This window comes from Malaclemys terrapin, chromosome 4 (genome assembly GCF_027887155.1).
Source record: "Malaclemys terrapin pileata isolate rMalTer1 chromosome 4, rMalTer1.hap1, whole genome shotgun sequence".
Lineage (NCBI taxonomy): Eukaryota > Metazoa > Chordata > Testudines > Emydidae > Malaclemys > Malaclemys terrapin.
Window position 1 is genome coordinate 54,037,941 of NC_071508.1, and position 23,933 is coordinate 54,061,873.

The 23,933-nt window shown below is 39.4% G+C and overlaps 1 protein-coding gene across 4 annotated transcripts in view; it reads right to left on the minus strand.

The window, feature by feature from the left end:
* The window catches only part of LMO1 (LIM domain only 1), a 75,807-nt gene that overhangs the window by 48,679 nt on the left and 3,195 nt on the right, over positions 1-23,933 (minus strand). For 2 of the 4 annotated variants that reach the window (XM_054028413.1, XM_054028415.1), the window contains exon 1: positions 19,689-20,223. The exons of 1 other annotated variant lie outside the window; for it this stretch is intronic. In XM_054028413.1, the coding sequence (XP_053884388.1) occupies positions 19,689-19,713 (25 nt within the window). In that variant the 5' untranslated portion in view covers positions 19,714-20,223. Of the gene's footprint in view, positions 1-18,879; positions 18,904-19,688; positions 20,224-23,933 lie in introns of those variants that run through there. One more of the 4 variants, XM_054028411.1, reaches the window with a different exon arrangement.

Below are 23,933 nucleotides of genomic sequence, written 5' to 3' on the forward strand. Positions count from 1 at the left end.
AGCACAGCACTACAGAACTGGTTGGTTCTTTTTAAGTACAGTTTAATGTAATTTGCTGCCTAGGACGGCCATAGGGAAAGCTTAAAAGAGTTTTGTTGGGGTGCACATGGAGCTCTCCATTAGTCCTTCCATTCATACCTTCCCTTCCCACCCATCAAACCCTTTCTTTTAGCAGTGCTCCCTCCAGAAGAGGCTAGTCATGGCCCCCTTGCCAGCCAGCAAGCACTAGGGAGAACCAGTCAGCTTCAAGCATGTTGGTCTGTGCCTTTAATGGGCTTTCCAATTGTGTTAAGCTAAGACACAACCTTTGAGTGGATTTTTAACTGTTGATCTCCGGGACTCCTTCCCCCCCTCCCCCTCCCAAAGCAGAGTCTTTTGCCTCTAAAGTGCTCCTAGTCCATGTCAATCCAGGGGTTAAGCATCTGGCATGAATTCTAATCCTTGGATGAAAGCGCCACAGAGCCGACCAAAGTTGTTTTAGGCGACGTCTATGCTGTGAGCTCAGGGGTGTGATTCCTTTGCCCAGATACGCACTAGCTCTCATTGAGGTAGTGAGAGTATAAACAGCAGTGTAGCCATGGTAGTGGCAGCAGATGGCTTGGCTGTGCCAAGCATGGACCCACCGGTCTGAGGCAGGTTTGTATTTGGCACAACTAGGTCATGCCTCCACTGTGGCAAACTGTGCTCCTGTAGCTACACTGCTGTTTATACTCACTAGCTTGATGAGAGCACAAGTCTCTGGAATCACACACTCCAACAACTTGTAGTTTAGACATAGGAAGCCTATTCCATTCTGAGACGAAGTACTTTCCTTAGGAAAGTTGTACTTCACACCAAGTAAAACAGGAACTGAGGATAGATGCATGACCATTACAACTCTTCATTTTCTATCCCTCAAGTCTAACTTGTATTTAGTGTTTATGTTTAGGAGACTCAGGAAAGTTAAATGATTATGAATCTGATTTTAAAAAAGCTCATTACACAAACTATTTAAAACTTTTCTGAACTTTGCTTAGTTGAAATTACTTTTTTAAGTAGGTTTAAAACCGACTCCAGAGCCAGAATCTTCTACTTACATCTAGCTCAGTTATTTATACCCAGTGATAGAGAGGAAACTGGTGGTACATCTTCCCTTCCCCTCCAATTCGCTTCCCTTTTTTCAGCTGCTAACTGTAGGAAAAGAGGGTATAGCAGAACCACCTTTATAAGCACCATCCCAATTAGAGTCAGGTTTACATTACATTCTCATTTTCAAGGATACTCATCGACTCCATTACACATCTCTGAGTTACATTTTAAAGTATCATTGTTAACATCATCCAGCACAATGTGGATTTCATTTGGCTCTCATGGTGTCTTTAAAGCCACAGTCATTGGGGCAGGGAGCATTTTTTCCCCCTGTGTTTGTAAAATGCCTAGCCCAATGGGATCCTGGTCCATGATTAGAGCTCCTTGGCTCCATGGCAATACAAATAATCATAATCATCTGTGCTCTAGGAAAATGTACAATGGAACACATGGTAGAGCATGCCAAACTCAGTAACCAAGACAAGACACTGGTGTTTAGAAAACATGTAACTTTTTTTTTTTTTAAATGAAAGCCTGGTCAGAGTCATACAATTTATCATGGGCTCTCAAAACCAATTCAAAAGCGATTGGACATGAACATCCACGTGGATTGGTACTAGTATTAATGTGAGAATCACTTGAACTTAATAGTTCAGAAGTACTGTCATCCAGTGAACAGGGCACTGGACTGGGACTCAGGAAACTAAGGTTCTATGTTCAGTTCTGTTTCTCTTCCAACCCTTTGTAAATCTTATCTGTTTAAATTTTAAGTTTTTGGGCAAGGGACTGTTATGTGTATGTACAGCACCTAACACACTAGGCCCCAATCTTAGTTCGGGCCTCTAGGTGCTAAAGAAATACAAAATAACGAAATTACCATAGAACCTGCTTTTTCCATATAAAGTCCCAATAATGTCTTTCCGGGCACACATAATATCCTGGATTTTCATTTCATCAAAACATTTGTTTTTCCAATAGCTACAAACATTTTAAGACATATTGCTACACAGGGAAGAATGCTCCTCAAAATACAGAACAAAAAACAGTGAATTGAGCATTGAGAGGGTGAAATGAGTACAGACACTATCAAGACTGCTCAAAGTCACAAAATGCAAAGTTAACTCAACCTTAACTCTCCCCTTTGTGCTTATGACTTACTATGGTATCTAAGTTTATCAGTTCCAATACAAACCCATACAGTAAGTTTACGTACTGTCTTGGTTTGTTTAAGTCACAATGAGATCTATAAAACAAGCCCAGTTTGAACAAAAGTTAGATTACATTTTAAGTGTACGAACACGTACATTTAAATGGAAAAAATTAAATGTTATTCTAAGCCACTCTAGCTGTGAACTAATATAAGAACAAATATCAGAGCAACATTATCTATTAAGCAAGCCAGCTTCTGAAGATCTGATAGAAACTTAAAACAAGCAAAGTCTGAGAACTGTGCATTTTCATTTATTAGGCACCTGTAAATGACTCACACTGAGGAAGGCCTTGCCTGGAGTTTCCAATCTTGGGGGGGGGGGGGGGGGGGAAGGGGGAGAGAGAGAGCTAGAGAGAGAGAGAATGGAGGAGAAGGGGACCAACACACAGGATGCACTGAGAAACCTTGAAGACAGATTTACTTTAAGTTTTTATTATTAATAATTATTATTATTTAAGTCAAAATGTTGAGCTTGTTCCTCATGAGCAAACAACGAAGTCATTGCTAGGGACCTGAATGAGCCTATGGAGCTGGCTTGGAAATCTGGCATGGGGGCAGGGAATTCCAAGCAAGAGAGAGGATGAAAGGAAGCACAAAATTGAAAGTGAGACTAAGACAAGAGTGACATCAGAGTTGGTGTAAACTGTTCATGACATTGCAGTTTATTTTACATTGTATCACTAGATAAAAACAGACCACATGTCAGGCACAAGGGGCAGAATTGGGGTTCTATTTATTACATAGAAAATGGATTGTCAGCATGTTACAATAAAAACATAAAATTGTTTTATTCCTTTAAATTCCTATGAGCATGGCAAGACAGGTATTTTTCTTCCTGGGGGGGGGGGGGAGGGAGAGAACTACTACTCTGAGGACTAGTAAGTGTAAACTATATTTTTCAAGCTCCGCAGGTAGAGGGGAAGTGAACTTCAGAATGAACTGCTCAGTCTGACTCAGCATTCATTGCCATCAGTAGATTTTTAGACTCATTCGCCATTCTCTCCTCTCTGCCTAATTCCACACACAGTTTTGTGCTCTCGAAGTTGCTCAGAATGCTGCATGAGCCAGTTATGCTCCTTAGCGTGGCCACACATGGTTTGTAGCTCTGGATGTGGTGGACCCACGTGCATTGCCATTGCCTTGGCACAAGAATCTTTTGCGTGCTGCACGGTAACGCTGTTCAAAGGGAACACAGAAATCATACTGGGCACAATTTAAGCTGTGTAGTATGTTATAGCATTGCCTCTCTGGTTGCTCTAATTCTGAGTTTGTCAGCATTTCCAACACCTCCTACTCCAAAGCAGGGGTTGTTATAATGGTCATAAAAAAAAAAAAAAAAAAAAAAACTGCCTCAGGCTTTAGTCTGGCCTAGGGTCTCAGCCCAAAATTTTTTCCTTCCTCTCCTCCCCTCATTCCCTTTGGGGATCTTCCTGTTGAGGTGGAGGAGGGAACCCAAACGCTAAGTTAACTTAAATGCATAAAACACGCAGAGACTGCTTCGTCCACTGCTCTCTGTTGGGCAGCACTTGGATACCAAGAGGACAGACACCTGTAAACCCCCAAGGCAGATCGTGCCTAGGTGTTATGGCAATACACTGTTAAAGACCCCTGTAAGATCTAGGCGTAAAAAAAGAATTTGAAATCTCAGCTTTGCTTTGAAATTCTGGTCCAGATTTACCCTTGGTGCAACCACACTTACAATAAAGCTGAACTGGCCTAGTAGCAAGACCCTCAGAGTCACCACCAGTATTTTGGTGCTAGTGCATTTTTCCTGCTTTCTTCAAACAGTTAAAGCACAAGACTCTGGGCTCAGCAGGAATGTAAAAGGAAATATAGGAAGAAGTGTTCCCTCAGGAGCATATTTAATCTTAGCTCAGCCAATTTTTTTCTTTCCACGAGGTTCTTGTGGAACTTCAACTTTTCCTGCCATGTAGCTGAAGCTTTGATGCAAGCACTGGCAGCATGAGAATTCTTCAGGTCCGACAGCAGCGCTGCTGACCACAATGGAAGTGTGAATGCAGTCAGGAGACCAGAGTGCTCCATATGGCAGTGCTTGTTTTAAGGTTATTTAAACACCAGTAAATGGAAACATGGCACAGCAAGCCCCAAAGCCTCAGGCAGGATAACAACATCATAATCTACCGTAACTCATGTGCTAATTGTAAGTGGATGACTACTGGAGTTTGAAGTTTGAGTAATATTCAAGGCAGCAGGTTTGCCTAGGCTAAAAGTTTAGGGCTTTTACCCTCATCATCCCCTAAAAGGACAATGGTTATTTTGGGTAGTACCCACTTCACCTGAACTAATTCTTCCATGGAGCTAGTGTTTTAGTACTATCAGCACCAGGAAACCAGCAATACAATATCACTCATATTCAAACCTACAAGTAAAAACCACCCATGTTAGGTAAACTTTTGACCCACACCTGCTGAAGAGAAGCTGCACCAATCAATGGTAACGTTTTCTGCAGTCTATGTGTATATGAGGTCATATTGATTATGTTTCTCTTCCACCCTACCTGAACTATTTAATGCATACCTCTGATACCGGTCATAAGTGACCATATTCATTCGGCTTTACAATGTAACTAAATGGAGTTCAGACACGCTATGGTATAAAGTTACTTACTGCCATCCGACAGCAGTCCAATGAACGCTGTACATACACAGTAGCATTTGAATCAGTGTTAACTTAATTCTTAATAGCTGAAACTGACAGCGTGCTGACCCTTTCATGTCAACCGGGAGCATGCAATCTTTGCGGAAGATCCTCAGGCCTTTAATCAGATTCTCAGTGGGTCTTAAAGCGATACTACAACATCAGTTTGTAAACATCTCTCTAGTGGAAACAAAAATTACTTCTGAGCTAGCCAATTACTCAATCCCTGAAGATGCATCATACAGTCATAATGGAATGAACTGTGGAAGGAAATTACATTTTAAAGCAGGTGATGGCAACCTCAAACCTTGACTCAGATATTTGCAGGCAGGATTATATCCCCTAAAATAGATCAGGCTTATAGAAATGTACATTGGAAAATGCCTTTGATGTCATCTAGACCCTTCTCCTGGATGGCTCACTCTAACATGTAATAATGTGTCATGCAAAATTGTGTGCATGTTAAAAATGGTGCCTAAAATCAGTTCAAGCACATTTGTGAAAAGCACATGGGATACTTAAAGATCAAGAGAACCTTACTCCTTGTAGCGACCTGTGATGTCAGATACCATTTTATCACATCACTGCAAATTCAGCAGGAGAGGGCAGAGTAGACCAATTCTGTTAACAGATGCATTATGAACTGGCCTTGGGGGAGGGGAGGGGAGAAACAGAAGAAAAAATGTTAAGGGACAGGGGACAAAGCAGGGAAGGAAAGAAGAAGAATGTTAGCGAGTTGAATCCCAAATCTTAGCCTAACAGTCACTTGCTGCATTACTTTAAAAATTCATTTTAGCATTCAAAGCCATTGCAATCTGCTGTGGAGAGCTAGAATTACAAACTTAAAAAAAAATCTGTTATTTTGTCTGGAGCTATTATAGACTAATGTGTAACAGACATCACTGGATGGTTCATAATGGCTCCAAGGGCCATTATAACCTCAAGGGTCAAGACCTACTTGAAGGTTTTAGAGGTTGTGGATCACTGACCCTAAAGAGACCACTGCAGGCAACACTTGCACAGCAAGTTGCATGCAAAAAGGCTGTGAAGTTTTCTGTGGAAAGACTGCTGCTTATGCATTGTAACACTTGGACTAAAATAAATAGGAGTTCAGGCCTACAAAAATAGTTTGCAATACTACTGTAGTGTAATTCAGTTGCCAAGTAATTTTAGTAAATGTCATTTAGAAAGACCATCAAGAAGTTCTTTTTTCTCCTGTCCCGCCTCCCTTTTTATTTTTCAGAGAGCTCAAATGGAGGGATTATCAAAATTAAATATGAAAGAAAAAGGTATCCTCAAGCAAGGAGCTTATGTGCAGACTTTCTACCCAAAGTGAATTTTCATGAAGGGAGGAGTTTTATATGGAAACACTGACAGAGCCTCATACGTTGTGGCATAAATTCCCCCATTAGAACAGCTAGACCAGTCAGCACTCTTAGGACTGTTTCTCAGTCTTGTGAGAAGGATGAAAATTAAGAGCCACAAAGCAAATTATGTCCTGGTCTGCCCAGTTATTTGCCCCTCAAAACCCTTTAATGGAAACTTTTCAGGCATAAGGAAAAACTTTACCTTTCAGTAGTGGGGGTGGGAAAACTGCTTTTTAAGCACAGAGTGAAACGGTTAATAAGTTCAACAGTAAAACAGACTACACAGCTAGACTTAAGTTTTAAACACATGTATCTTAAAATGAGATAGTAGATGTTCATTTCCTCATCCCCCTCATTCCCAAGCTGAGGGTCTACTCCTCGTGCAAGAGATGACAACCTGAAACTCCAAAAGGAGAAGCAGCTCAGCTTTAAGAGGTCATCTCTTAAAGAAGAAACACTCATACTCAGCTCTTGATAGATACAATATTTACTATTAACATATACTTATAGGGCTGCACCTGTCTCTATTAGTGATTTTTCAGAGCTTGCCATTTACTATATTATACATAATTGCAGACTACTATTAAAAATAAAGTTTAGCTTTCAAAAAGCGTTTAGGTATTTGATTAAAGGGGGATGGTTGAGAAATGATAAATGAGTTTTCAAAACACAAAGCAGATGGGTGTCTTAGCTACTATGGAACCCCAATGTAACCACAGCTAGTTCCAGTTGTAAGTGTATACAAATCTCCTTAGAATTTAATTGGTAAGAATACTCAGATGTACACTGCAGATTTTTCTTTTAAAAAAAAATCATATGCAAGGTGGAAGCACCATTATACAATATTAAAATGTCAGAGGTTTAAGCTTTGTGTTGGTTTAGGCATTAGTTACCAACAACCATTGATGGCAGACATAAAGCCTCCCTTAAATTATTAAGCATAAAACAGCAGACTGTAATATTTTGCTAAACCAAAGTACAGACACAGACAAAGATGTCATTTCAATATTTGAAACCAGCAAGTTTAATTTAAAATAAGAGCAAACCAATAAGCTCAGAAAATAGCAATGTGTGAGAGGAAAATTACACTGCTAGAGAAAAAAAAAAGGGGAAGGGACTTAAGAAAAGTAATCTCCAAGTGGAAATTAGAAATCAACCCCTAGAAACAGAATAACACAAAAGAAATATTACTGTCCACTTTCTAAATCAATATAACACTGCTACACGACAGAATTACCATGGTAACTCAAGTAAAAAGAATAAAGCAATTCTTATTATTTCAAAATAAAATCACAGCCTGAAGCCCAGCTTTTATTACAACTGCTGATAGATCGCTGGCTTGTATTTATCTGAAATATTGCTTTTCAATCAGCTATTTCATGAATGTACAAGTTTCACTGAGCAGCCCACTTAAACAGTGCAAGTTTAAAAAACTGAACAGGCTAGCCAATGAATCGTTTTTACCAATTTTTAAAGGCGGTTGTTACATTTTCGCTTAATCCGAATGAGAGAGAGATAAGGGAACAAAATAAAAAAAGGAAGTTAGTGCTTGTTTAACTTAACCTCTGTAAATTCCAGCCCTTTGATTCCCAGGACTCCAAAGCTCTGAGGAGTACAGCAACATACCCTAAGTGTTCTAGTAATCTCAAGGACAATACCACCACTATTTATTTTAATTTTGTATAGGGAAGGTTACACATCTGTTCTCTTATGAAAAACAAATAAGAGAAAACACCAACTCAAGAAAAAGTCACTCAAGGATGTTTTGACTTGCCCTACTGGATACATAGAGACTTAAACCACAGTTTGTACCAATACAGGAAAATGCATCAAGGGTAGGATACTAGTCTGTACTACACATTGAGGCCAGGCTAAATGCAAAGCTCAGTTACGTTCCTTCACGTCTCCAATGCTTGTACTCCTTGTACTAATGTACTTAAAAGGTGGCAAGCCAGCAGGTTACCTTCTGCTCCCTCCCCCTCAGCTGTTCAAAAGAGCATCGATCAGGAACTGAAAGCGACAATCCTCTTAAAAACAGCAATGCTTTTTCCCCTTGCTCTTACAGCAGAACAAACTCTTCCAGCTAGCTGAATATGCAGAGGCATTAAACAAGGCAGGGGCTATGTTGGTTGTGACCTTGTAATAGTTTTACTTTGATAACTAAGGCACTAATGCTCAAGAAGTTTCAGGCTCCATCTACAAACAAAATGGTGTTGGGGGAGCTGCCTTAGGATTCCACATGGCTTTCTAAGATGGTCATAACAGTTTTTCTGTCTGCAAAAGCAAGAATCAACATGTTAGAGCGTTGCACCCCAACTGTGCCAGAGAACAATGTGCTGGCAGAGATTTTTTTCTCTTTGCTGAAAGGAGTGCTTTCATCATCAGTTGGATCTAACTTCTATAGGTATGTCTACACTGCACATTAAGCTGAGGCACTGACTCAGGTTTGAGCCCAACCTCCCCTTCCGTCTATACACAAATCAGCCTGACTCAGGTCAGCAAGCCGATAGGACCGGGTCCTAGGACCCTGCTAGGGAGTGGGTCAGAGCCAGAGTTCCTCTGCAATTCAGGGCCCAGCACTGTCATTTTGCAGTGTGGACACAACTCAGGCTGCAAAGCCAAGTCAAAAGGTCTGCATAGTGCAGTATGGCCTCGTTACTATGGCAGTGAGACCTAGGTCCAGCAACTGTAAGCTCACATTTAGAATACAGTGTTGACATATCCCATTAGGCCACAGAAAGCAAACTGAGGAGCACCTGCTTAAGCACACAGGGTTCAGATGCTACTCTGCAGTCAGCCCAGAGAAAGGGGCAGTCAGCATGAAGCTGCATGGCCCTCACCAGATGCCCACGATTGTTGTGACAATAGTTATTCCTCTCCTGCCTGGGCTAGCAAGGTTCTTCCACTCTTTCCTGGAGTGGTGCCTCCCTCCCCCCCCCCCAGTGAATCGAGCCAGTGAGTGGGAGGGTGCAGCCAGCACTGCTCCCACTTCCCACCTCTGTTCAGCTCAACCATTTTTGCTCACAAGAGTATCAGGTCAACAGCCTCTACTCTCCCCAACCAAGGCTGGAGATACTGTCTGAGCAGCCCTCACTCAACTGAGTATGGGAGACAAGGGCTGTGCAAGGAGAGATCAGGCCAACCAAGTTAGGAACAAATTAGCACAGGCACTCTAGTAGCATTTGTAAAACCAACTCCCCCTCTCGGGGCTTCGGCAAGTCACCAAACCTCGGTATGCCCTGGTTTTACAACTGTAAAAGGGTCTAACACATAGCATGTTGGGAGGAATTATTTAATATTCTTAAAGTGTTTTGAGGAAGAAAAGCACTAGGGATATGCGAAGTATCCTAACTGGAAGATGAGAATCAATGAAAAAAGTGTTAAGCCACCTAGTAGCTTTCTTTTATATTAAAATATTTAAGTGTCCTTACAGCTTTCCCTCCCACAATCCTGTCTCAAAGTTAAGAAGAACTCTGTGGCTTGCTAATACTGTGATACAGCAGTAAGATTGCTCATTTTAAAATAGAAACTGCAGCAATACTAAAAACTTAGTATAGGAGAAGCGCACGCTGCATTTAAAGCATTATGTGACCCTATAATCAAACTATTGCAATTGGGTTTCAAAAGCAGTGGTGGAAACAATATATGCTTAATTTGAACATGGACTGCTAAGAGGTCACACTCAAATATCCTGTTTTATAGAGTGTCTGGCTGTATTTTAGAACATTTTTCGAGAGTGTAAGCCAGCTGAGGTCTCAATCATGTACAGATTAGAGAAAGGACAGGAGACTGGGGGGGAAAAATAGAGTCGTGTTCTGTCTGACTCACTGAAATAGGACACTCTAAACTGCACTTAAAGTGTTTCTTTAAACGAAAATGGCTAAAGTAGTAGGATGTAGAAAAACAGAACCAGTAAGTACAGAGGTGGTTAGAGAGTTTTTATTCAAATAAAGTCTTGCCTCAGGAGATGGAAAGAGAATCTTGAAATATGGAAATTTGAATTTACATGTGTTAAAAGCATCAGTGTGACACTTCTTTGAAAAAAACCCACCTTCGTTACTATACATGATAAAGCAGCAACTGAATGTTTGCTTTGATCCCAGCGCATAAAGGGTGAAGCTTTTAGGCAAGGAGCGGCAGGTGATCTCAGCTCTTCTGCAAGTCCTAATGCTCCTAAAAGCCACTCTTCCAGTTTCTGTAATTGGGCATCAGTAGTTAATGTAGTATTGACTGCATTACATGCTCCTGTGCATCCTCTCACTAATGCCAATTGCATCACCTTGTACATTTACCATATTGCTTAGCCAATAGCTGTTAAAAGCAATCCAAATCATGAATCATATAGGAAACTTTTAGCAAGACACGACATCCAAAGGAGACAATTTACAGTTGAGTTAATCTGGGTACATTAGTGAGACATGGATTCAGGAAGACAGACCAATTTATGTTACTTTAGTTTTACCCTTTATTGCTTTGTATAGGCAAATGAATGGAAGGGCATGGAGTAAAAACAGATATAAAGGAGTCCTTTCAAAAACAGAGCTCCAGTCTATGCAGACAGGTCAAAGGGTTTGAGATGATGCCTAGTACAGCCTTTCATATCCATAGCAGGGTACTTACAGAAATCATTTTCCACAAAGGAGAATAAATATGAATATATAATGGATTCTGAACAATGTTAAATATCCTCAGGTATAAACATGATACAGAAACTGAGTTGCCAAGATCACCTAAAGCACACCAGACCCAGCCTATCTACGGAGACATCTAGTAAGTGTCTTCAATATCTACAGTGCCATCATGGGCCCACACAGCAGTCTTTCTATACGTTTCCAAATAGTTTGGTGCACAGAGTGCAAGTTCCTTGAGGTGGGGACTGTAACTTTGCAGGCAGTGGATAAAACAGTCCTGAGTGGGCTACCTTTTCGAAACTACTTGAACACACACGATTTGCTTCAGACAACACATTGGTAAAAATAAAATAAATAAAAGCAACACATTCGTCTCAACTTGTTAGCGGGATTTTATCATCTGGAGACTGTACTTGTTACTTCTGAATGCGAATGCATGGTCTAAATATGAAAAGGTGCTGAAGTGGATTAATCAGCTAAAAGGTAGCCCCAAATCTAGAAATAAACTGGTAAACCCCAAACATCTCTTTTTGTTCTCTGTTGGTGCACCACCTAGCACAAGGGGGTCTTGGCAAAAAATACATAATAAAATAATATAAAGGCACACATTTTACAGTACAATCTCTAACGAGGCACTTGACAGAAATTACTGGTAGTCCTTTATGTCTCAAGTTTAAGCAGTACTATTTTGCTTTTCTTATTACGCATGACAGTGTCAGAAAAAGGAGAGACTAGATAGCAGGGTGATGCTGAAGCCAAAGAAATACCCTTTAGAATAATGACAGGTTTCAGAGTAGCAGCCGTGTAGTCTCTAAGGTGCCACAAGTACTCCTGTTCTTCCTTTAGAATAAGGCATTAATAATTTGTAAATGGGGTGGGGGGAGAAGAGGAATGAAGGGAAAACAACTGTGTACCTGTCAAAAGTATTACAAAAAGAGAACACACACTTGTATGTTTAAATAATCCAAAATATTGGAACTCTGGTGCTCTAAACCCCATTTAGGAAGAGATCACAATTCCCCTTTGAAAAGCTTCCAGGGGTCCCTTTGAAAGGGTTGCACATGAAGGGAAAGTGCCAAAACAAAACATTTTCACTAGCAGATCAATTTAAACAGCTGTGGTAAAGCTGCAGCCACTGGCACCATCATTAACAATTTAAAGCATGGCTGCTTTTGTCTTCCTTCCCAGTTACAGTCTCATTATGCTTTTTTATTTATTAGAAATACAGTCCTCTGGAATACATTTCTATCTCATATCCATAATGAACCACCAAGGAGCATCTCTGGCCTTGACCCAAATATATGTTTATATTAGTGAGGGGTTTTTTTTATGGTTTAGTTTTGGTTCAAGTTCTCTTAACTCATGAATAACCCTAAATGTTTTTTTTTTTTTTTTTTTTTTTTAGAAAGAGCAGAACTGTTAAAACCAGTAGTTGCATCAACCAAGTATTCCCCTAGTTTTGTAAACACATACTGGGAATTTGATCAGTGAGTGTAGAATTTTGAACACTGCAGTAGAAAATACACAAATGGTCATTTAAACAAAAATTGTAAATTCATTCACCACTACTGTGATCCTCTCTGATGCCCACTATGATTTTTTTTTGCAAGAACATTTATAGCAGAAGGAATTTGTGTGTCTACCTGTGTAAATATATTTATTATTATTATTAATTGTATTATCGTAGTGTATTGGAGCCCTGGTCATGGCCCAGAACTTCATTGTGCTAGATGCTGTACAAACAGAACAAAAAGACCATCTCTACCCCAAAGAGCGTACCATCTATTTGTGAAGCAGTAGTCAACAAACAGTCTTGAAAACTCTATTGGCTTGGGGGGGGTCATCCTGTCAGGGAACAGGAAAATAACCCACAAATTGGAGAACTATCAAAACAGCTGCAGTGGATTGTTCACAAACCATCTATAGCTGAAATATGCTAATCTAATAGTAAACAAGATAACAAAAAAATAGACAAGTCCTTCCAGCCGCCCCCCAAATTATTGGTGAATAGGTGCTACAATCACTGAAAAAGTCATTCCCTGTGGACAGTTCACCCACATTACTGGAGTTGGGGGCAGTGATTTTTATACTGTTTAAAACTTCACAATACACTAAACGATGACAATTCAGCATAATTTTAAAAACACATAGCCCCATTAGAGTTTTAGAGTTCAGCAGTTAGCAATATCTGCAATGTATTTTCTATTCTTAGAATACCACGCTTAATGTTTTTTGATACCATTACTATGATTTGGATGGATTTCAAATATTTTATTTGCCATGAACTTTCATATTCTTAACCTAAGATAAAATGGTTTAAAGATGCACTTAACACTAGTGCTGCCAGCATATTTTCCTTTCGTAGCTGTTCAGTTACTTTTGATGAAAGCCTAATGTTGTTATAAGCTTCATTATTTGACCTAGGTTAAACAAAAAACTTTGAATAGGAAACAGACATTTACAAATAGTGAAATGTGTTTCTAAAGGTGAACTCTAAAAACCTAAAAAAAGCCTCTCAAGTGGAATCAATTAATCCTCCAACCATGATAACTTCTTAACCATTTAAAAACAGATATTTCAGACTGTGCCGTGACCCTTTATCACCAGATCTAATGGATTACTTTATTAATAATGCACTGCTTGTACAAGGACTTTTTTTTTTTGGAAGATTCTATACTTTGATGATGCTCTTAAGAGATGCTACATCAAACAGATAAAATACACAGCTTTCACAAATACCACATGAAAATGGAACACCAACCCACAGGCAGTGCAACAGATTTTCATCTTACTAACTGTTGAGCAGTCTTCTTATTGCATTTAAATCCAAAATAAAACCTAAATAATTTCCATGATTCAGTCTCTTCTTTTATCCCTCCCTCCCAAACCCACCCCCAAAGTTGAAAGTGTTTCCTAATTGTTTAAATCACATAATATGCCCAGAAGACAACTGCAACGTATCGGCAGCACCTCGGAACTTAAAAACATTGACGCCTGGAAGAGGAGTCCAGCCTCAATACTGTATCCCTGCAGACTACAAAATGACCTTGACTGTACTACACAGGAGTATATATATCCAGAAAATACAACTCACTGCTATTAGAAATGTTAACTTCTCCATTTCCTTTCGGGATGGGCAAAACCAATTTCATTCAACTAAGAACTCATCTAAATGTTCAGCCTGACCCTTTCTGCAGTATTGAAGGATAATATTTTAGAGTCATCTTTTCAGCCAAGCGCCCCAAGAATGACTGTTCTCCTATATGTGCAATCCCACAAGATTTGAAGCAGCTAAGCTTTAGGGCAGGGGTTCTCAGTTTTTTTCTGAGCCCCCACCCCTCAGCATGCTATAAAACCTCCATAGCCCACCTGTGCCACAACAACGTTTTTTTCTGCATATCCAGTAGATTAAAAGCCAGGGCCAGCGTTAGGGGGAGCAAGCAGGGCATGTACCCAGGGCACCATGCCACAGGGGGCCCTGCCAAGTTAAGTTGCTCAGGCTTCGGCTTCAGCCCCAGGCAGCAGGGGGCTCGGGCTCCAGCTTCCTGCCCTGGGCCCCAGTGAGTCTAACACTGGCTCTGCTCTCTGGTTTATTTTGGCGGTTCCCCTGAAACCTGCTCGCAGCCCCCCCAAGGGGCCCCAGATCCCTGGTTGAGAATCGCTGCTTTAGGGTGTTTACCTAATCTGATGATTTATCCATCTCAAATCCTATTCTATTTTTACCTAGAACCTTGCTTTTCTGCCCTCCACTTCCCTCTTCATACATGTTTTTAAGCTATCACCTCTCATTTTTGTTCATCCTGCCATTGCACTTTTAGCTGTACCACCAATTTCACACTTCCTGTACCAGGTACAATCTCAAACATTTCCCTTTTGTGACTCCAAAACAGAATCCACAGCAATTACTCTTATGCAGCAGGTTGCATGATTGGCCCCTAACTATATACATTTCCTTAATTGGTTGGGTTATATAACCAGTTCTCAGCAACAGAAGTTTTTCATTCTTTGAATAAGGTGACTTCTAGGAGGACGTGCAGTGTTTCTTTAGAACAGAAACAGGAAGCCAGACAGGGACAGTCTTGGAGAAGGTTCTCAGCAAAAGCAGAGGAAGAAAGAAACAGCTTTCAGAATAAAACAGCTTTCCTGATTTCTAATAAAGTTCCATATTCAGTGTTAGAAGAAAGTGACTCTCTGTCCTCGCCAGGTATCATCTATTTTCCCCATCACTCCTCGCTTGGCTCTTCAGCACGTGTCTGATCAATTTGCCATTGCCTTTTTTAATGTAGGGTGACCAGACAGCAAGCGTGAAAAATCGAGATGGGGATGGGGGGTAATAGGAACCTGTATAAGAAAAAGATCCAAAAATCGGGACTGTCCCTATAAAATCGGGACATCTGGTCACCCTATTTTTAATGTCAGCAACATATAGGTGGTCTTGGAAAGATTATATTTTTATTGGTAAATGTTGATTTCACCATACAAACACAAAAACCAATGAAAAATATTTCTATTGATAATAACCTAAGTTGACAGATAGGCAAAGTAAGAAAAACGTTGCTTGAGAACTCAGTATGATTTCAAGATATTTGTATGTTTTGACATGTGCTGTTGACAATGTGTTTGAATGTTTATAAAATTCTAACTTTTTGAAATCAATGTCTGCTGCCATTCAGTAATTGCTGTCTAACTCTGTCTGACACCCCCCATAATTTTGTAGAACTGTGAAAATTTAAAACTAAAAAAAATGTTTAAAAATAAAAATCTCACATATCTCTGACAAACCTAGCCACTGGATATTCTTTCTTCCAAAGGTAGCACTAGTTCATGTTTAGGTTGTGTTCATTCAATAACTACCTTATTAGAGGTCTATAATGATCTTGAATGTAAATGGTTCTATACATTGAGTAAAATGTCATATCTTCATCTTGCTGGATTTGTCAGTGGCATCTAACATGTTCATTTATAAGACGAATGCCTGGACCCCGATCTCATGGCTGAAGTCCTATCTCACTGATCATTCTTGTCACTGGGTTTGTGGTTGGAAGAAGAGAAAAAATATCTTTGTTCTCCTGACTTACCATGACACAGGATTCTGTTTGGACCCATTGCTTTTATTCACACTTTATAACCACCTAGCGATCAACATCTATGGTATTTAATCCATCTTTATCTAGATCTGGTCCTTCTTTCTTTTTCTCCAAGTGGCTTTGCCTTCATTTACCATGTTGCGTAAGTGATACTTTTAAGTGGATAAGTGAGAACCTCCTGCTATTAAATATAGATGAGAGAAATGCTGTTTTGTGGCCCTATTTCATGGAGTCCTGTATTTTAAGGTTAATTCTCCCCGTATTATTCCTTCCCCCACAGACCGATGCATGCAAGTGTTTGATTATTACCTGCTGTTTCAACTCACATCAAATCAGTTAATACAAATCCATTTGCTAAACAACCTTTCAGAAATGCATGGATTAACTGAATAGAAGACCGCAGCCCTGGAGCGCACACTGGTTCTCTCCAAGTTAAATTATTCCAACCATCTTCCAAACCGCTTGTTTTTTTTCTGGTGCCGCAATATTACCTCCTTTTTCAGACGTCTCCATTGTTTACCACTGATCTTGTTTCAGATTCTCCGATATTCATTGCCCTAAATACTTCATACTGATGCGCGGCTTCTTTTCGCAAACTCACACCCACGTCCGTCCTTGGTACCCATATTTTGGGGTCACCCTCTAAATATCAAGTCTTCATCCAAGATGCCCATCACATTTGCTGGAACTCTCCCACCTGGTATTCACATTGCCTATTCTTTTGCCACATTTAATTGATTCAAGTTCTATTTTTAACACACAAGATCCATGTTTGTATGCCCTGTTGGCAGTACCAGCTTTGGGGTATAAACACATTCTGATCAGTGCCTTTGTACATGTGAAGAGTGCAGTAACAAGCTCTTCAATAAGCTGGGTCTAAGACACTGAGTAGTTAACAGCACAAGTGAAAAATGTTGCATTTTTTGTAATGAAAGAATTATGATTTCTGTTAGTGTGTTTCATGCCATACATACTACTTACTAGGCTGCGCTTCATTGTTAACAAATATTACTGCTGGAATAAGCAGCAGTATTTTCCTAATTGCTATTACAAAGACTGAATTTTGTTTTGCTTGGAGTGTTATTCGCGCATTACACTTGAAAATGTGATCTCTACATGATGCATTTTTGCTTTTACGCAGGTAACAGCACTTCCTCAAACAAAAGAATTTAATTTTGGCTGTTCGGCTCTGTGCATATTGTTCCATCATCACAGATTATAATTCTGAGTGCAAGCATGAACTGCAAAGGAGGATTTTAAAATGTGGGAGAAATTGTTTTTGTTTAAAAAAAAAGCAGTACACAACTTGTGGCCCAATAGGAAATAAGGTCAGCCAGCCAAATATGTCTTGTTCAGAGGAAGATTACAGCGAAGCCTTATGCTTCTAATAAAATAAACTCACTAGATTCAACTTACACAGCCAAAAAAGGCAACAGAACACCTTTGAGAGCTGAACTGCCTCAAAGCCTTTGAAATCCAGAGACCTTCATTTGTTTTTCCAGCATAAGCAATATGCAACCACTTAATACTTTTTAGCCACCGTACAGTCATCTGCAAAGTTGCTGGAGAAGATTTGTAACAGATGCTTCTTATCTACTTCATTTTCTAAGCTCTAATATGTCGACAAGGAAACCAATCAGACAACTCAATAGAAAGCAAAATTTCTATCTTCTAGGTCAGGTTATTTGGAAATTTCAGGGAGCCCAACTGACTGCTACCGTATTGGTAAGACTGGTTATGCCTTCCAGACATGAAATTTGTAAATAAGACACCATGATTGTCAATTCAGAGTTAAGACTTTATGAATTTCGTAGAACTGAGGAGAATGGCAATAAGATTTTTGTAATTTTTTTTTAAATAAAGAGGAAAAGTCTTGGTGGGGAAAAAAATCCATCCAAATTTTATTCACCACAACCTGCAGGTCAATCCAAGGTTAGGCAAAGTACTTGTGTTCCACTCCATAAAACCAGACTACGGTTCTCTGAACTTGCAAATAAGTTGGAGTTCGCTGATCACGTAAAATACATTATATCTACTGATGATGGTCCTGCAGATACCTGAAAAAAGTCCACTATAAGTAAAGCTACAGGTCTGATATAATATTTGAGCAGAATTCTTATGGTTATTTTAATGTTGGAAAACCTCAATGTAGCAATTATGAAACCTACTGGTTAGAAACCACCAGATGTGGGTTACTTTTTAATACTCAGGCTCTTCCTATTCCAAATATTTCCCATTACACAAAATCCATTTTAATACTAGAACAGCAGCATAGGAGGAAATCCTCCCCTTTCAACCTGATATTTGAATTACTTAGTTTTAAGTACTATTAGTGTTATGTGATTAGCATCAATTTTGACAGGGGAAAACAATTCCTCTTTTTGTCAAGAACTGAGACACATCTAACATAGCAATATTGCTATTACTGGGTGTCAACATGTTTAAATTCATAGGGTTCCAGGCATATTAAACATCCTTCCAAATTTTCTCCAGTCTGTAAACCCATGGAAATTCAGTCCCTCCATTCTGCCTCCAAATGACACCCACATCTAACTTTTCAGCTGTTACAGACCTTTTCGCATGCACAGATATGCTAAAAGCTACCAGAATCCATATTATCCAGCGGCATGTATTGGCGGACACAACACAATTAAGTTATCTATTTAGAAAATGAATATAAAATAACGAGCGCTCACACCTATCTAAAGGTCAGAATCGCCTTTTTAAAAGGAAATGGCAATCCCCAATATTTAGCTTTGCCATTAACATTATGGTAGCGCCCCCAAAATGCTGTGTTTGTCACTCAGGTCACAAAGCAATGTTTGTTTTCTCATCAGAAAACTTGTGGTCAAACTTACCATATTCATCCTAGAAACTACCAGTGACAGAGCAGTTAAGTTGCTTGCCCAAAGGCAAATGGCAGTCACATGAGGAAGACACAGGTTCACTAATACTATATAACAGTGCCTCAGCGTAATCTTGACTCGTCCCTAAATTATTGCACTGCTCCTTCCTTCGTAAGGACAGCTAGCTTTAAAAATAATGGAAGCACATGCCAGCACCCAAACTTAAACACAGTCACTCTCTCCTTCAGCTTCATTCATTAAGTTACCTTCCTACAGTAGCACTACCTCTCCCATTTAGAGAGAGTAAATTCTCACAATAAACCAATGATTCTTTGCCAGAGCATTTTAGCAGGCCTGTTAGCTTATTGTCATTAGGTTTATAGCTATGAAGAAGAGCAGTAATATATATATATTAAACATGTAAATTAAAAAAGATGTGGGAAAGGAAGCCTCAAAATTAGATGCAAAAATAAAGGCTACTAAAATAAACAGGCTAAGATGGGCAAAATAGAGTCATATTGTCATTTGCTGGGAAGAAAAATCCAAATGAATAAAAAAAAATAAACTGTTTATACCACATGTCCTCCAGCAAACAGAGCCTGGAGTAAACCCTTCTGGGCTAGCTGACTTTTCAGCAAAGCCAGGGGAAAACTAAGATAAAGAGCGAATTTCCCCTGTTACTGGCACAGGGAAAAATATCAAAGGGTGAAGGCAGAACACCCAAACATGCACATTGTACATGTGTGTCAGAGCCATTTACTTACATGTAACTCCATAAGGCATACACTGTGTACAAGCTTAAGGAATTTCAGCCCACCTACCGTCCTCCTTGTCCAGCACCATCATCTCAGGGATCAAGAGGAGTCCGGGTACAGATGCTCTGTCTCCAGCAGCCTTCACTCAGGGAAGAAGAGAACTAGTCTCTGGGAGCACAGATGAGCCACAGCACAGCTGATCGTCCTTTAGCAGCCAGTGAGCTCTAATTACCCAGTTGTCCAGCTTTTAACCTAGATTGCACTCAGTTAGAATTACATTCAGAAATGAAGCACTTTGCAGATACAAAAGCAGTCTCACCTACTTTTGTACCTCAGAATTGCAAGGAACTAAAACTGCAATTTAGAAAAAAGGGGGGGATCAGAGCTGTTTCTTTGGTTCTCACCTTCTAAATGGCTCAATTTGCACAGTATAATCTGTTTTAATGTAATTGCATTTGATAGCTCATAACCCCGGCTGTTGCAACTACACAGCTTTCAACCCCTACAAAGTGTTTTCCCTTGGATTTAAGATGAATCTAAATCTCAAATTATATTCAGAGAGAGGGGAATATATCTAAGCCCGGCTACTGCTGCCTCTGTCTCTCAATTTGTGCGCTTTGCCCACTTGCTCCTGAATAAATGCACGTATTTCCCAGGGACCCCCTCTTATTCTTCTGTCAGGATTTAATGGTGAATTTAAGCCTTTCTAGCTCAGCAGCACCATCTGCAGTACAGTATCTGTAAATTTAGTTTTAATAGCTACTGAGTATCTTTAGTGTTTCAAACATTACTAACTTTGCCTCTTTTTAATGCTGTTCATTATCACGGGTCAATTTTCATACACAACATACTCTTTCAATATTTATCTTTATGTACTGCATCTTATACAACTGTGTTTTACTTTCACCACTCTCTAGCTGTCTCCAAAGCATTCCCCCCTTCCTTGCTTTGCTCATTGAAAACTTGAAGTGTCATTTGAAACTGTCCTGTAGCTTCTAATGAGTTTGGGACCCTCCCTTTCCCTACTAAAACTTAAAATTCCCTGCATAGATTCTAAGACCATAGCCCTGTCACACTGCCTTCTTCCATTATTAACTCTATTTCACAGATGTGTCATGGTTTAGAACTTGATGTAACACTTCTCAAAGCTCATTTTGACCTTGTTTTTCCATGCACACTTAAGAAATTTCTAAAATACACTTTGTGAATTTCAGTACTTCATGCAGCGTTTCAGATAGTACAACAATTTCTACAAATTGAGTGCAATATTAATCCTTGCCCATTTGCTCTACTTGCTCAGAGACATCGTTGTTGCAGTTAATTCTACTAATACTGGAATATAAACCGACACACTTGGGGGAGGGCAATCTTCCATCTTTCCTCAAACGAGTAGGCCTTACTCTCACAAGTAGCCCATTGTCTTCAATCGTGTCAATCAAGATTACAGGATGAGGTCCTTCAATGCAAAGCGCAATCTACAATTTCAAGCGTGGGGTTTTTTTTTTTTAATCCCAGAAAACATTTTATTCTCATTTTAATGATATTTCTCCCTCCCCTTTACAACTGATACAACAGTACTCTTCTAAAGCATGATAGCAGGCTCAAGTTATATATCCTTAATACCTATTTTTAATTAGATTCCTTATCCTCAGCTCAAATGGCTTTTTCCTTCCCCCTTCATTTTGAATACTTAATCCTAACAGTCCTTGAACATATTTGATGTTAAATATATCATTTTGCATAGAATCATTTTCATCCAGTACTTAAAACTTCTATTCTTCTCCTTCTAATATAGTTTGCAAGGATTGAAATTGTACTTTAGGGTAAGAGTGCAACAGCTAAGTGATCATTTATTTTAGCTACTGTAAAATAAAAAGGAAGGGGACTGCAGGCCAAAGTTGTGGTAACTAATGCCTGCTTGTGTTTGTTCAAAAATTTTAACTAATAGAAAATTAGGAATTTCTAATCTAGCATAGGTAAATACTGTAATATTTCCTCTAATGTATTGCTAACCTTTATTAGAAAACATATTCCAACGTTTTTTGGATCACAACACCTTACTTCTGACACTCTTTTTCTACCCCACAGCTTCTACTTTGGGGCAATACTTTTTTCATCTTTGTAAAGAGTATATTTAAAGTAGCAACTTTGGAAATTACATGACGTTTAAGCTTCTTGTCTACATTAAATAGCGGCTGCGTATTACTGTTGACCTTTTTTTGGTAAATATACCTACAGATTGATTATGTAGCTGTCAAAAATATTATGCATTAACATGTAGAGTGCTGTACCAGTATCCATTTCATTCCTGCATTACTTCTACATACCCAATAACTTGGATTCCCTTTTGCAAACTAATAATTCTTATATTAAACATTCCTCACACACTTGCTCATTTCAGACACCAGTAAAAAAAAAATTATATATATATATATATATATATATCTCCTGTATCCCTTAAAACACTTTACTAGCACTTAAACAGAATCAGCTAGAATTAAACCAATCATTTGAACTGGTCATGATATTTGAGATCCGCTTACTGATGGGTTCTTTTTAGCAGAAGTTCTGCTCTCCACTGTCAAAGCATTAGCAGTAATTATATATTTGAGGAATATCTATAATAATCCTGAGCTATGTAATTATCGTACTGGACACTGGGCTGGTTTGTTTGTGCAAGTCAAAACGAAAGAGACCTACAGGGCCAAATTCGGCGGTGGCAAACACACCAGAATTGCATGGGGGCAAGTCTCTACAGATTTTGGCTCAGAGCGATGTTCTTTAACTTCAGCTCTGAAGATTCATTTGGGGAAAACACTTGCATACGTTTCCGTTTTAAAATATTTTCTAATATTATATTGTGTTCTATCAGTCGGGTTATATTGTATCACTTCAGACACATGAACCGATAGTACCTTACAGACATAACTTGACAGTGCCGCAATACCTCAAGTCAGGAACCTGACAATTTTTTTGTACTCTCCCCCTTTACCCACAATGATATTTGCAGAGCCCTTAGGAATGTAGCATTGTTTTTCTGCTGCCCATATAGACACCAAGAAGTGTTTGCGTCAAGGCAGCTTTCCACTTACTAGGCAGCAAACTGATTATTAGACCCTGTGTGACGGTGACGGTGTCACCCTAAGGCTTGCATACTCCCCTGAAGCCTTCATTGCAACCCCGTACCCTGAGGCTGGGAGAGCAATCTCCTCCAAAACAACAATACGGCTGGACAACTAGCTCTCAGGGATGCAAAAACAAGGAGCACATTACAACTTCTACCTAAGAGGATGTGAAGTATCAGGGGGTAGCCGTGTTAGTCTTTAAGGTGCCACCAGACTCCTTGTTGTTTTTGTAGATACAGACTAACAGATTTATTTGGGCATAAGCTTTCGTGAGTAAAAACCTCACTTCTTCGGATGCATAGAGTGAAAGTTACAGATGCAGGCATTATATACAGACACATGGAGAGCAATGTGTCTGCTCTCCATGTGTCTGTATATAATGCCTGCATCTGTAACTTTCACTCTATGCATCCGAAGAAGTGAGGTTTTTACTCACGAAAGCTTATGCCCAAATAAATCTTTTAGTCTTTAAGGTGCCACCAGACTCCTGGTTGTTTTTTTAAGAGGATGTGAGCTCTCTGCAATGCCCCAAGACTGCTGGAGGAATGAGGGACTTAAACAATTCCTGGTTTCCCTCATGGATGCATGCAGCATTCATTAAACTATCACAGTGCCTTCTTATGCAGAAGAGCTAGCTTTTTAAGATTAAAAATGACCCTGCAAAAAAAGAAAAAAAAGTCAATTGGGTATCTGATCTGCAACTTTGTTTTTTAACCTTCTAAAAATCCTAAAAACAAAACAAAAACAAAAACAGACCTGCCCCCAGAAGGAGACCTGCTTGCATTAATAGAACAGACCCATTTTCACTAACAAGGTCTTTTAAGACAAGCAATTGGTATAGCTAGTGATAGCCTCCATTTTAGTCCATTTATAACCTGTGCAGATCCAGCATCCTTTTTAACATTCACACCTGATCAGGCAACTGGAGCTCCATCCAAGTCAGGCAGAAAGAGAAAGGAAAGCATAAAATAACCTCTTCATAAAATAGTTTCCTCTCTTAATCTCGCCTTCTGTCCCTAATTCCTCTGACTTTTAACAGGCATAATTTCTCCGCTAGCATAACTACACTATCAACAGTTTTGAAGATTCCCAGACATTACTACAGTTTGTTACTCTGATCTCCACATCAGGGGTTTCTCACTATTCTTCTTTTTAAGTACATCTCATTCTAATTTCCTCCTTACCT